This window comes from Gigantopelta aegis, chromosome 15, assembly GCF_016097555.1.
Source record: "Gigantopelta aegis isolate Gae_Host chromosome 15, Gae_host_genome, whole genome shotgun sequence".
Taxonomy (NCBI): Eukaryota; Metazoa; Mollusca; class Gastropoda; order Neomphalida; family Peltospiridae; genus Gigantopelta; species Gigantopelta aegis.
The window spans coordinates 13,754,128-13,766,522 of NC_054713.1; the positions used below are offsets into that span (position 1 = coordinate 13,754,128).

At 42.0% G+C, this 12,395-nt stretch overlaps 1 protein-coding gene across 3 annotated transcripts; it reads left to right on the plus strand.

Moving 5' to 3' along the window:
- The first annotated feature begins 1,253 nt into the window (after nt 1–1,253).
- Nucleotides 1,254–12,062, plus strand: LOC121390587 (trans-L-3-hydroxyproline dehydratase-like). 3 transcript variants are annotated; one of them, XM_041522439.1, is made up of 5 exons: nt 1,254–1,396; nt 7,120–7,615; nt 8,909–9,061; nt 10,783–10,922; nt 11,728–12,062. In XM_041522439.1, the coding sequence occupies exons 2-5, from the start codon at nt 7,120–7,122 to the stop codon at nt 11,989–11,991; spliced, it is 1,053 nt and encodes a 350-aa protein (XP_041378373.1). In that variant the 5' UTR covers nt 1,254–1,396; the 3' UTR covers nt 11,992–12,062. The 3 variants fall into 3 exon arrangements, with proteins under 3 accessions (XP_041378373.1, XP_041378375.1, XP_041378374.1); XM_041522440.1 differs by lacking the exon at nt 1,254–1,396 and adding an exon at nt 1,618–1,666; XM_041522441.1 differs by lacking the exon at nt 8,909–9,061.
- Nucleotides 12,063–12,395: the final 333 nt, after the last annotated feature.

The window sequence follows — 12,395 nt, forward strand, 5'->3', positions numbered from 1 at the left end:
GCCGGTTTCAACTGCCAATAACAATTTTAAAATGAAGACTCGTTATGGTCGCGTATGGTTAGGATATAAATATTATCACGTCGCTAGCGTCGCATGCGTCTGCTTAGAATACAGCTTTAGAAAGAAAACCCGCTACATTTTTTCATTAGTAGCAAATTATATTTTATATGCACCACACCACAGATAGGATAGCACATACCACGGCCTTTGATATATCAGTTCTGGTGCACTGGCTAGAACGAGAAATAACCCAATTGGCTCACCGATGAGGATCGACCCTAGAACGACTGGTAATCAGGCGTCCCGCCATCCCAAACAATTAAAAACCTGCTGGAAAAAATCTCAAAACATGGGCAAAGAAAACAAAAGAAACCGAATGTTAGATTGGAAACCTTCCGCACCAGGGGCACAGCCTTTATTATGCCAGTCGTGGTGCACTGGCTGGAACGAGAAATATCCCAATGAGCCCACTGACGAGGATCGATCCCAGACTGACCGCGCATCGAGCGAACGCTTTACCACTGGGATACGCCCCACCCCCAAATTATCATAGGTTTCCAACCTTAAACTGAACTAATCCATCTGCTAGCAAAACAAAATGGTTACAATACGTAGTAAAGGATTCTATATGTATGACAAACTATGAAATGTGGTCGCCATTTTTAATTTTGTCGGCCTTTCGTGAAAGTTGTTAACATTGACAGTTCATGTATACATAGTTAAATAAGTTTACTAACTTAAAACGCATTAATTCATCTGATAGAAGGCTATATGGCACCTATAATAGAGAAAAAATAGGCTTCTCATTTAACAAAATTCAAAATGGCCGACAAGGTCAATACAGGTGACCTCATTTCATTTCAACTTATTTTCGTGCCTATATCCAGTTAAGGTTCAAGCATGCTGTCCTAGGCACACACCTCAGCTATCTGGGCTGTCTGTCCACGACAGTGGGTTAGTTGTTAGTGGTTATTGGTTAATGAGAGAAAAGAGGGTGTAGTGGTCTTACACCTACCCAATGAGTCGTTAAAACTCGCTCTGGGTGGGAGCCGGTACCGGGCTGCGAACCCTGTACCTATCAGCCTTATGTCCGATGGCTTAGCCACGACATCACCGAGGCCGTGACCTTTGAGATGGGTCCCGATCTTAAAATGACCAATATCGTATGCAGAATCATTGTCCCAGATTTCATGCTTGTACACTGTACTATAAAATGTACAATACCCTCTATATTGGAGGCTTCTCTGCTGGACTATACTGTTCGTTTGACGTTTTGCTAATGGCTTATGCTTAACAAGCAATTCATTTCTAACCAGTTATTATATATATATACTATAAACTTGTTTATTTATATCTTTAAACGAAACAGTTAACGAAACCTTCAAGTGAGACAAAGGTAGGTACATACCATTTTACAAAGTTAATTAGTATTTGTAAATTCATCGGGGCGGGAGTTAGCTCAGTTGGTTGAGTGCTCGCTTGAGGTGCTTGCGTCGCAGGATCGAATCACTTCGGTGGATTAATTCAACTGATTGAGTATTTTCTTGTTCCAGCCAGTGCACCACAACTGTATGTACTTTCCTGTCTGTGGGAACCCACATACTATAAACTTGCTTATTTATATCCTTAAACGAAACAGTTAACGAAACCTTCAAGTGAGACAAAGGTAGGTACATACCATTTTACAAAGTTAATTAGTATTTGTAAACTCATCGGGGCGGGAGTTAGCTCAGTTGGTTGAGTGCTCGCTTGAGGTGCTTGCGTCGCAGGATCGAATCACTTCGGTGGATTAATTCAACTGATTGAGTATTTTCTTGTTCCAGGCAGTGCACCACAACTGTATGTGCTTTCCTGTCTGTGGGAACCCATGTAATTAAGAAAATGACAACGGCAAAAAACAAAACATACCATTGCAGGGTTTATAAAAGATCCCTTGCTGCACAGGAAAAAGTGTAACGGGTTTCCTCTGATGACTTCGTGTCCGAATTACCAAATGTCTGACATACAATATCCGGAGATTAATTAATCAATGTGCTTCAGTGGTGTCGTTTAGCAAAATAAACTTTTGTAGGCTTGTTATATATATATATATATATATATATATATTATTCACGACAAATGTTATTAGTCCCATATATAAAAAAAATTAAAGGTCGTTTTATTTAAAGGCATACTGTCAAGGATTTAAGGACCTTATTTCTCTAAAAATGGATAATAAATAAAAATTACATTAATTATTGGAAACCAAATCTAGCTATCGCATCAACTTAACGGAACCATGATGGAGTGAAATCCATGTCAACCCTCTCGGCATTTTTAGTTTTTGAATTATGGACCATTGCCATAATTCAATTATTTTTACAAAATATCATTGATAAATGGAGAATGGTGGTTATGGAGATGGTTGAATAATGTACATTTAGGGACAAATCGAATTATTTTTGTTCAGGTAATACTATGTTAGACCATTAAATAGGTCAGTGGTCTATGACAATATGCCTTTAATGACATCACTATTAAGGTCACATTGATTTATTAATCATCAAAGTCAAACATTTGATAACTGTGACATATAGTTTTCGATGGAAACCATTATACTAAAGAACGGAAACTTTGCATCGTTGATATTGTTTTTAAAGGCGCAGATCGATCCCAAAACGACCGCGCATCGGTCTTTGCGCGAAATTCAATTAATGCCTGGAAGTTTCCCTTGTTGGTATTGGAACCTGCAGTCGAGTCATTACGATGACCACGTGGTGCTGAACACTGGGGACCAAGATAAATTAAAGTTTGTTTTGTTTAAAGGTTGTTTTGTTTAACGACACCACTAGAGCACATTGATTAATTAATCATTGGCTATTGGATGTCAAACATTTGGTAATTTCGACACGTAGTCATCAGAGAAAACCCGCTACTTTTTTTTTTCTAATGCAGCAAGGGATCTTTTATATGCACTTTCCCACAGACAAGATAGCACATACCACGGCCTTTGGTGTACCAGTCGTGGTGCACTGGCTGGAGCGAGAAATAGCCTAATGGGCCCACCGACGGGGATCGATACCAAACCGAACGCGCATCAAGCGAGCGCTTTACCTCTGGGCTAGGTCCCGCTCTCCCTCCCGTCCAACAAGATAAATTATGCAGCAGTCAATTATACTGGCCAATGCAGCCTTGTTCATGTCGTACTGGTTGTGAAAATGTCCATACAGCTGAAAGCCTATTCTCTAGCTGTAACTGATGATTCGTAAGTAGTAAATAACCCTTCCTGTCCAAGAACTTTACTATGGAAATCAGTGAAAAGAGTTTCAACCAGAGACCCAAACCGACACCCTCATTCACCAGGATGGCGCGCAAAGAGAACACATGACAAACAATAACAACCATTCTTATTCTTGGAATAGACAAGCCCATGAGCAAAACGTCAAATTCGGACAAAAATTATACAGATATTCGGGGAAAATGTGCTAACCTGATACCTTTTTACCATGTATTTCCATCATTCTGAAGGGTGTATACTACCAAATCAAATCCCATAGACGACAATAGTAACATATGTGGCTAAAACTCCTACCTGCAACGTATCAACCGACATAAACGCCACGGATATAAATACTACCACCCCTTACACTTAAAGTGAATCAGAAAAAAATGGGGGTCAAGCTGCTCGTTTCTGAGGTAACGGGTAGCGTCTATGACTACCCTAGTTTCGCACAAAATTCGAGTACTTTTTTTTACAGGTACCCCATACATGTTTCAAGCACAAGGCTACTTGACACATTGGTACTAGATGAAATAAAATTGCAATTTTTTTTTACCCAGATGAAACTATTATTTTTTACAACCAACACACTCTCATTTATAACCAATCACAGGACTTGTGGTGTTCACTTCTCTATCAAAAGTTGGGTGCACCTCGAACTTTGACCCAGCCAGAAGTTATTTGGTTTAGTACTACCTGAATTAGTTTTAATCCATGTAAAAATGCGTAGAAATTCGTTTGTAACCCTATAATAGCTGTTTGGTAGTAATGCTAATATGAATAAATGTTGTTATGCAGATTCAGACATTTTTGTTTAATTCGGACAAAAGCCGGGCTGTCGCCCCTTCCCGCCCCAATACAAAAACGAGAGCCCGTACGCTTATGGACAGGGCACCCGAAGGTAGTACTAAACCAAATAACTTCCGGCTGGGTCAAATTTGGAGGTGAGAAGTGAACACCACAAGTCCTGTGATTGGTTATAAATGTGAGTGTGTTGGTTTTAAAAAATAATAGTTTCATCTGGGTAAAAAACATATGCAATTTTATTTCATCTAGTACCAATGTGTCAAGTAGCCTTGTGCTTGAAACATGTATGGGGTACCTGTAAAAAAAAGTACTCGAATTTTGTGCGGAACTAGGGTAGTCATAGACGCTACCCGTTATCTCAGAAACGAGCAGCTTGACCCCCAATTTGTTCTGATTCACTTTAAGTATGAGGGGTGGTAGCATTTATATCCGTGGCGTTTATGTCGATTGATACGTTGCAGGTAGGAGTTTTAGCCACATATGTTACTATTATCGTCTATGGGATTTGATTTGGTAGTATACACCCTGAACTGATCCAACTATGGACAGTTGAATTTCAAGTTCCTTTGCTTATATGGGAAATTTAAACTTGCTATATCTGGACGAATGTAACACTTCAGTAACTGTATTTTGTCACTAACATCTGTAATGTCCGATCTCTTGAATAAACCAACATCGCTGAAGTCTGGTGGTTCATCATCACCCGCTAGCACCTGATACAGTTTGTGATGAACAACTTACGGACAATGTCCCGTGTCGCTAGTACTCGGAGGATGTTCCAGGACCCAAATTCACTAAACATCGTAAGTTACGTTTTGCACGTAAACGTAAATTTCCGATGTTTAGTGAAATAGGCTGCAGGACTCTTAGCTATATCCTCACTTTCTTTGAGAAAAACTCAGGGGCAGGACGTAGCCCAGTGGTAAAGCGCTCGCATGATGCGCGGTCGGTTTGGGATCGATCCCCATCAGTGGGCCCATTGGGCTATTTCTCGCTCCAGCCAGTGTACCACGACTGGTATATCAAAGGCCGTCGTATGTACTATTCTGTCTGTGGGATAGTGCATATAAAAGATTCCTTGCTGCTAATCGAAAAGAGTAGTCCACGATGTGGCAACAGTGGGTTTTCTCTCTCGTATCTAGTCCTTAACCATATGTCTTTACGCCATATAAACGTATTTAAAATATGTTTACTGCGTCGTTAAATAAAATATTTCCTTCCTTGCTGTAGTACAGTTTCTCCATTGGGTCGCTTTTCAAACCTACGATAGTCCAATTATCCTAAATATATTCACTCATTCATTAAAATAAGTTTAAATTTTGTTTTTGTCCTGAGCGGCGGGGTGGGAGGGATGGGTTCGGATCCCCTTGACCACCCCCTCCCTGGATCCGCGCCTGCACATGTAAACTAAAACGACCAAGGGCACACCGGACATACAGAGAGAAATATTCTAAGCACGATACTGTCACAGAACCGAATTTACAAAACCTGTTTATGTCATACACGCATGTAACTACATATATTTACAATGAGTCCAGTGCAAAAAGTTGGTATCATATATCATTTTAAAGCATATTACAGTAGCATTCTAATAAGCTTTGGGGCCATAAACCCCTTCCCCCAAAATAAATAAATAAAATAAAATAAAATAAAATAAAATAAAATAAATAATAATAATAAAATAAAATAAATAAAAATTAAAAATATTTCCCGGTCAAATCTCAAACAAAATATGCAAATTGAAGTCTACGGAATACAAGCTTTTGTCTAGTAATCAATTAATACACCAAAGTTAAACGAACATACTAGCATTGATCTAAACATCAAAGGTGTCCGACTCAAGATTACTTCACACCATTGTGTATAGTACTTCAGAGCTCCCGCCAAGGCCAAACACCATTGTGTATAGTACTTCAGAGCTCCCGCCAAGGCCAAACACCATTGTGCATAGTACTTCAGAGCTCCCGCCAAGGCCAAACACCATTGTGCATAGTACTTCAGAGCTCCCGCCAAGGCCAAACACCATTGTGCATAGTACTTCAGAGCTCCCGCCAAGGCCAAACACCATTGTGCATAGTACTTCAGAGCTCCCGCCAAGGCCAAACACCATTGTGTATAGTACTTCAGAGCTCCCGCCAAGGCCAAACACCATTGTGTATAGTACTTCAGAGCTCTCGCCAAGGCCAAACACCATTGTGTATAGTACTTCAGAGCTCCCGCCAAGGCCAAACACCATTGTGTATAGTACTTCAGAGCTCCCGCCAAGGCCAAACATTCGGCGGTAAAGACGAGGGAAACATGTTTTATTTAACGACGCACTCAACACATTTTATTTACGGTTATATGGCGTCAGACATATGGTTACGGACCACACAGATATTGCGAGAGGAAACTCGCTGTCGCCACTTCATGGGCTACTCTTTTCGATTACCAGCAAGGGATATTTTATATGCACCATCCCACAGACAGGATAGTACATACCACGGCCTTTGTTACGCCAGGCCGGCCTCGGTGGCGTCGTGGTTAGGTCATCGGTCTACAGGCTGGTAGGTACTGGGTTCGGATCCCAGTTGAGGCATGGGATTTTTAATCCAGATACAGACTCCAAACCCTGAGTGAGTGCTCCGCAAGGCTCAATGGGTAGGTGTAAACCACTTGCACCGACCAGTGATCCATAACTGGTTCAACAAAGGCCATGGTTTGTGCTAATCTTCCTGTCGGAAGCGCAAATAAAAGATCCCTTGCTGCCTGTCGTAAAAGAGTAGCCTCTAAAAAAAAACAGTGTCAGAATGACCATATGTTTGACGTCCAATAGCCGATGAATAGCCGAAAATCAATGTGCTCTAGTTGCGTCGTTAAATAAAACAAACTTTACCTTTTACTTTGTTACGACAGTTGTGGAGCACTGACTGTAACGAGAAAAAGCCCAATGGGTCCACTGACGAGGATCGATCCTAGACCGACCGTGCATCAAGCGAACACTTTACCACTTGGCTACGTCCCGACCCAGACTCGTTGATATATGCATATACTTGCTACAACTGTCATTTCAGATGTCAAGAGAAAACTCCACGGCGACAACTGACGACCTCCACGACGACGTCACCATCAGAACGACGGAGATGCACACAAGCGGTGAGCCAGTGCGCATCATCGAGTCGGGTTTCCCCCATCCAGTAGGTTCCACCGTGCTGGAACAACTGGATTACACTCGCCAACATCTGGACGACTACCGCAGGTTGCTCATGCTTGAACCCAGAGGCCACTTCGACATGTTCGGCGCGCTGCTCGTAAAACCAAAGATTGCCGAGGCCGACATCGGCGTCATCTTCCTGCACAACAACGGTTACAGCAACATGTGCGGACACGCCGTCATTGCCCTGGCTAGGTATGCCGTGGACAAGGGACTGGTGACGTCCAGGACGTGCCCCGAGACGAAGCTTGCTATAGAGTGTCCCTGTGGTCTGGTGCGGGCCTTCGTTCAGTTTGACGGCGAGAAGACTGGGTCCGTCAGGTTTCGAAGTGTCCCAGCATTCGTCCTCGAAGCAGGTGACAATAAAAGTTAAAGTTTGCTAGGCTCAGAGTGAACGACTATCAAAATTGCGCCAAATTTCCCTCATCAAAATGCGCACCCACTTCCTTTTTGGCTTAATCCTACAGAACATTCCAAATTACATAGCACCATAACACCCTCCGCCTGTTAACGGCTACGGTTGGACTGCTGGTGCTTCCTTGCACCTGCCAGCGCAGGTGGTCCCTCCTCTCACCCCCACCCTTTCCTGTCCTGGACGGAGGAGACGGTCGAGGCCAGTACCTGTGCCCAGAACAGGCGTGCGCTACAACAGCTTGCTCTGAATGTGCACGTTAAACAATTTGGTCTTAGTCTACGACTGTCCAGCAGAGCCGGTTTAAGGATCCGCGGGGCCTGTATCACAAATAACGGCGGGTTCCCCCTTCCCTATATTTTGCAACCCCCTCGGAGAGAGGGAGGGAATGACCTGGGGAAAATAAATGTACACATCACCGCTGGACCACCTGAAGCACGGGATTCGTAGCACGTGCTACATAATAATGCTACTAGGATAAATCGGCTCAGCTGTCGAGTTGCTAGTCTGAGCGCTTTTACAATCGATTATTATTGTGTAACACATTATGCTAGGTTCAGACTACCAACCACCAGAACAAAGTTGGCCAACTTTCTGCTCTCACGACGTCTACAACAGTCTGTGGACCGGCCTCGGTGGCGAAGTGATTAAGTTATCGGACTATAGGCTGGTAGGTACAGGGTTCACAGCCCGGCACCGGCTCCAACCCAGAGCGAGTTCTTAAGGGCTCAGTGGGGGTAGGTGTAAGGCCACTACAACCTCTTCTCTCTCTCACTAACCACTAACCAACTAACAACTAACCCATTGTCATGGACTGACAGCCCACTGGAGCATATTGATTTATTAATCATCGGCTATTGGATGTCAAACATTTGGTAATTTTGACTCGTAGTCATCAGAGGTAACCCGCTACATGTGTTCATTAGTAGCAAGGGATCTTTTATATGCACTTTCTCACAGACAGGAAAGCACATACCACGGCTTTTGACCAGTTGTGGTGAATGTGTCCACCAAAGTGGTTCGATCCTGCGACGCAAGCACCTCAACTGACAGAGCTAAATCCCGCATCCCTTGATATTGTGTTAGCGTTTTTATGTTTGTTTTTTTTTGGAGTTTTTTCTTCATATTTTTGTTGTTTTTTTTGTCGATAAATCCAGTTATATTGTGAAAGAAAAAGGAAAGTCAAACTGTTTTGAACTGGGGTTTTTTTGTTTTGTATTTTTCATTTTCATTCAAGACGTCGTGGTTGACGTAGAAGGTTTCGGCAAGGTCAAGGTGGACATTAGCTATGGAGGCGTCTTCTACGCTCTGGTATCGGCGAAGACCCTGGCTTTAAACCTGAACACAGCTTGCGCAAGAGACGTGGCCTACGCTGCTGATGCCGTCAGTGGTAAATTTCCGCTAGTCTGTCTTTAAACACCATTGCAGACCGTTGCAACAATGTGCAATTTTTGTCGTACACGATAGCAACGTGTGCGCTAGACTGAGATGAAATTTTTGTTGTTTGCCACAGGAATTACTCGGATCAAATACCTTTTGATATATTGTTATTTTTTGTTTTATTATTATTATTATTAGTAGTAGTAGTAGTAGTAGTAGTAGTAGTAGTAGTAGTAGTAGTAGTAGTAGTAGTAGTAGTAATAATAGCAGTAGCAGTAGCAGTAGCAGTAGTAGTAGTAGTAGTAGTAGCAGTAGTAATAGTAGCAGTAGCAGTAGTAGTAGTAGTAATAGTAGCAGTAGCAGTAATAGTAGCAGTAGCAGTAGCAGTAGCAGTAGTAGTAGTAGTAGTAGTAGTAATAGTAGCAGTAGCAGCAGTAGTAGTAGTATCAGTAGTAGTAGTAATAGCAGTAGTAGTAGTAGTAGTAGTAGTAGTAGTAGTAGTAGTAATAGTAGTAGCAGTAGTAGTAGTAGTAGTAGTATTTTATTTTATTTTTGGCGGGGAGGGGGTATAATCGCGCTGTTGTAAACGTATGCGCGCCTTCAGTGTAACAAAGGTTTGAGTCAATAATTTAAACACAAAACGTTCCCATTCTATATATGTGCAATGATTAAAACAAGATATCAGCCAATTCAAATAAATTTAGTAGCATTCGACAAAAACGCATGGTGAAAAAAAGTTGTTGTTCCTAATGATAAAATGTTGTTTTTCGTCGTTTTTTGTTTTCTTTTTGTTGTTGTTTTGTTTTGTGGTATGGTTTTTTGTTTGTTTGTTTGTTATGGGATGGTCTTTTTGCCGTTCTTCATTTTGTTGAATTTTGTATCAAACAGAATCGAGTGTTTTACTGACAGCGGCATTGGCAGTTTTAATGTATCGAAGTTTTTCAACAATTTTATATTATACCAGAATACATACGTACTGACATCAAAAAGCTGTCTCTATCGTAACGACTATATGACAATCCAGTGAATGTAAAATTAATATGGGGCGGGATGCATCATAGATAGTTGTAAAGCGCTTGTTTGATGTGCGCTCAGCCTAAAATCCATTCCCATCCGTTGGCACATGGGCCATTTCTCGTTCTAGCCAGTGCTCCACAACTAGTATAACAAAAGCCGTGGGTATGTACTGTTCTGTCTGTGGAATGACGCATATAGCCCTGTGCTAATTTTAACGCTTGTCCGATGCGCGGTCTTTCTAGGATAGATCCCCGTCGGTTAGTCCATTGGGCTACTTCCCGTCCCAGTCAGTGCACTACGACTGGTATATCAAAGGCCTTGGTATGTGCTATCCTGGTTGTGGGATGGCGCATATAAAAGATCCCTTGCTAAGACCTTTCTAAGACCACATATATGTCAATGGCTGACATCCAATAACCGATGATTAATAAATCAATATGCTCTAGCGGTGTCGCTGAACACAACAAACTTTTAACACATCTTAAGTACGATTATACGGCATCAAACATGGGCCATAGAGATTATTAGAAAGGAAACCGCCACGGAATTGGCCACTCTTCGATTAGTCGCAAGCAATTTTTATATCGGAAATATGTAATCGTAGCCAGCAGAATGTAACATCTCCCGCTTCTCGAAATGTGTTAAGTTCGTCGTTAAATAAAACATTTTTCTTAATTTTTTTGTCTTTGATATTTTCTTTGTTGCCGTGTTCAGCTGCTGTGAAGAGCCAGGTTGAAATCTCCCACCCGGAGAGCAGTGGGCTCAACTACTTGATGGGGACGATCGTGACGGACGGACAGGATCGGTTCTCCGAGGACGCCACGACCAACATTTGTATCTTTGCTGACAGGCAGGTTGGTGGACTCTTCTGTGTAATACTAGACGTAACGCTTGCATAACCTGCGCTATGCACGGGGATGTTTACATGGGGGTGTGGTGGCCTTACACTGGATACCCCTTCCTCCCCCCACCCCCCCCCCCACCCCACACACAAATACGATAGCCATGTAGATAACCAGCGATAGTTACCAAAGGCAATGTATACAGCTGCCGTGAGAGATGGCTACGTCCATTGCGGTTGTATTGATGGAATTCGTCTTTATACACACTGTATTTAAACGATGTGTACGGTAGCCGACTGAACCTGAGCACACAAAGATCCTTGTACAAAGAAGGCGGCCGGCAGTGCAGATCGAAAGAGGAATCTGTTCAATTTTAAAAAAAAATTAATAACACCACTAGAGCACATTGATATATCAATCATCGGCCATTGGATATCAAACATTTAGTAATTTAGAGAAAACTCGCTGTAATTTTCCATTAGCAGGATGGAACATACCATGGCCTTTATTATACTAGTCATGGGGTACTGGTTGGGACGGCAAACAAAACAATAAGGGAATGGGTCCGCCGTGGGGGATTGATCCGACGAACCTAGTTCGAATATGTCTGTCTCTGTAAAGCTTTTATTTCACGTTTTATATTTAATTTTTAATGATTTGTCTATTTTATATTTATATCATATGTTCAATGGATTTTACAAAAATATTCGATCTATGATGACCTACCGTTAAACAAAATAAACTTTAACAAAAACAAGACACGGGCTTCCTACGCCAGTGCAAGATTTGTAAATTCTGCCCATTGTGTTAATTTCAGGTGGACAGGGCACCGTGTGGATCTGGCGTCACAGCACGTGTCGCCCTCCAGCACCACAAGGCGCTCATCCATCTGGGCCAGGTCCGCAGATTCCAGAGTGGAACCACTGGCGGCATATTTACCGGAAAGGTCGTTGAGGAGACCACGTGCGGTGGCTACAAGTCCGTGATCGTGGAGGTGTCTGGGAAAGCTTTCTATATGGGCTCCAACGTGTTCACCTGGGAAGCAGACGATCAACTCGGCCGTGGCTTTCTCGTCCGATAACGCGGCGCAAGATATCAGCAAATTAAATAAAGTGTAATCATAATGCAGTAATAAACAGAACGTTTAACCTTCGATGAATAAATGTGTTAGCATTTCGTATTAATTAGAGTGGAGGCAAAGTGCAAAAAAAATTAAAATAATAATAATAATAAAAGAAAAAGAAAAAAAAAGAGAGACCCTGCCAAGGGTATTTGAAGCCCATATAAAACTGGTGATCAGTTATACAAAATGATGGTTGTACAAACCTTGAGGTGTACAACATGGTACGTCAATCACTTGTCTGCCCACATTCATGGACATTTCTAAAATTACTTCCTTTCTATCATAAATTACTTATTTTGGCACAGACATTGCCTCCACATCCCGGTAGTATGTTTTCTTTGCCTGCCCTTTTGCTTTAAATA

Bases quoted from the DNA above. Each gene is read 5' to 3' on its own strand.
- LOC121390587 (XM_041522439.1), top strand. From the start codon at position 7,120: ATGTCAAGAGAAAACTCCACGGCGACAACTGACGACCTCCACGACGAC. The intron at 7,616-8,908 runs GTGACAATAAAA...TTTTCATTCAAG, and splicing joins AGCATTCGTCCTCGAAGCAG to ACGTCGTGGTTGACGTAGAA. The intron at 10,923-11,727 runs GTTGGTGGACTC...TGTTAATTTCAG, and splicing joins GTATCTTTGCTGACAGGCAG to GTGGACAGGGCACCGTGTGG.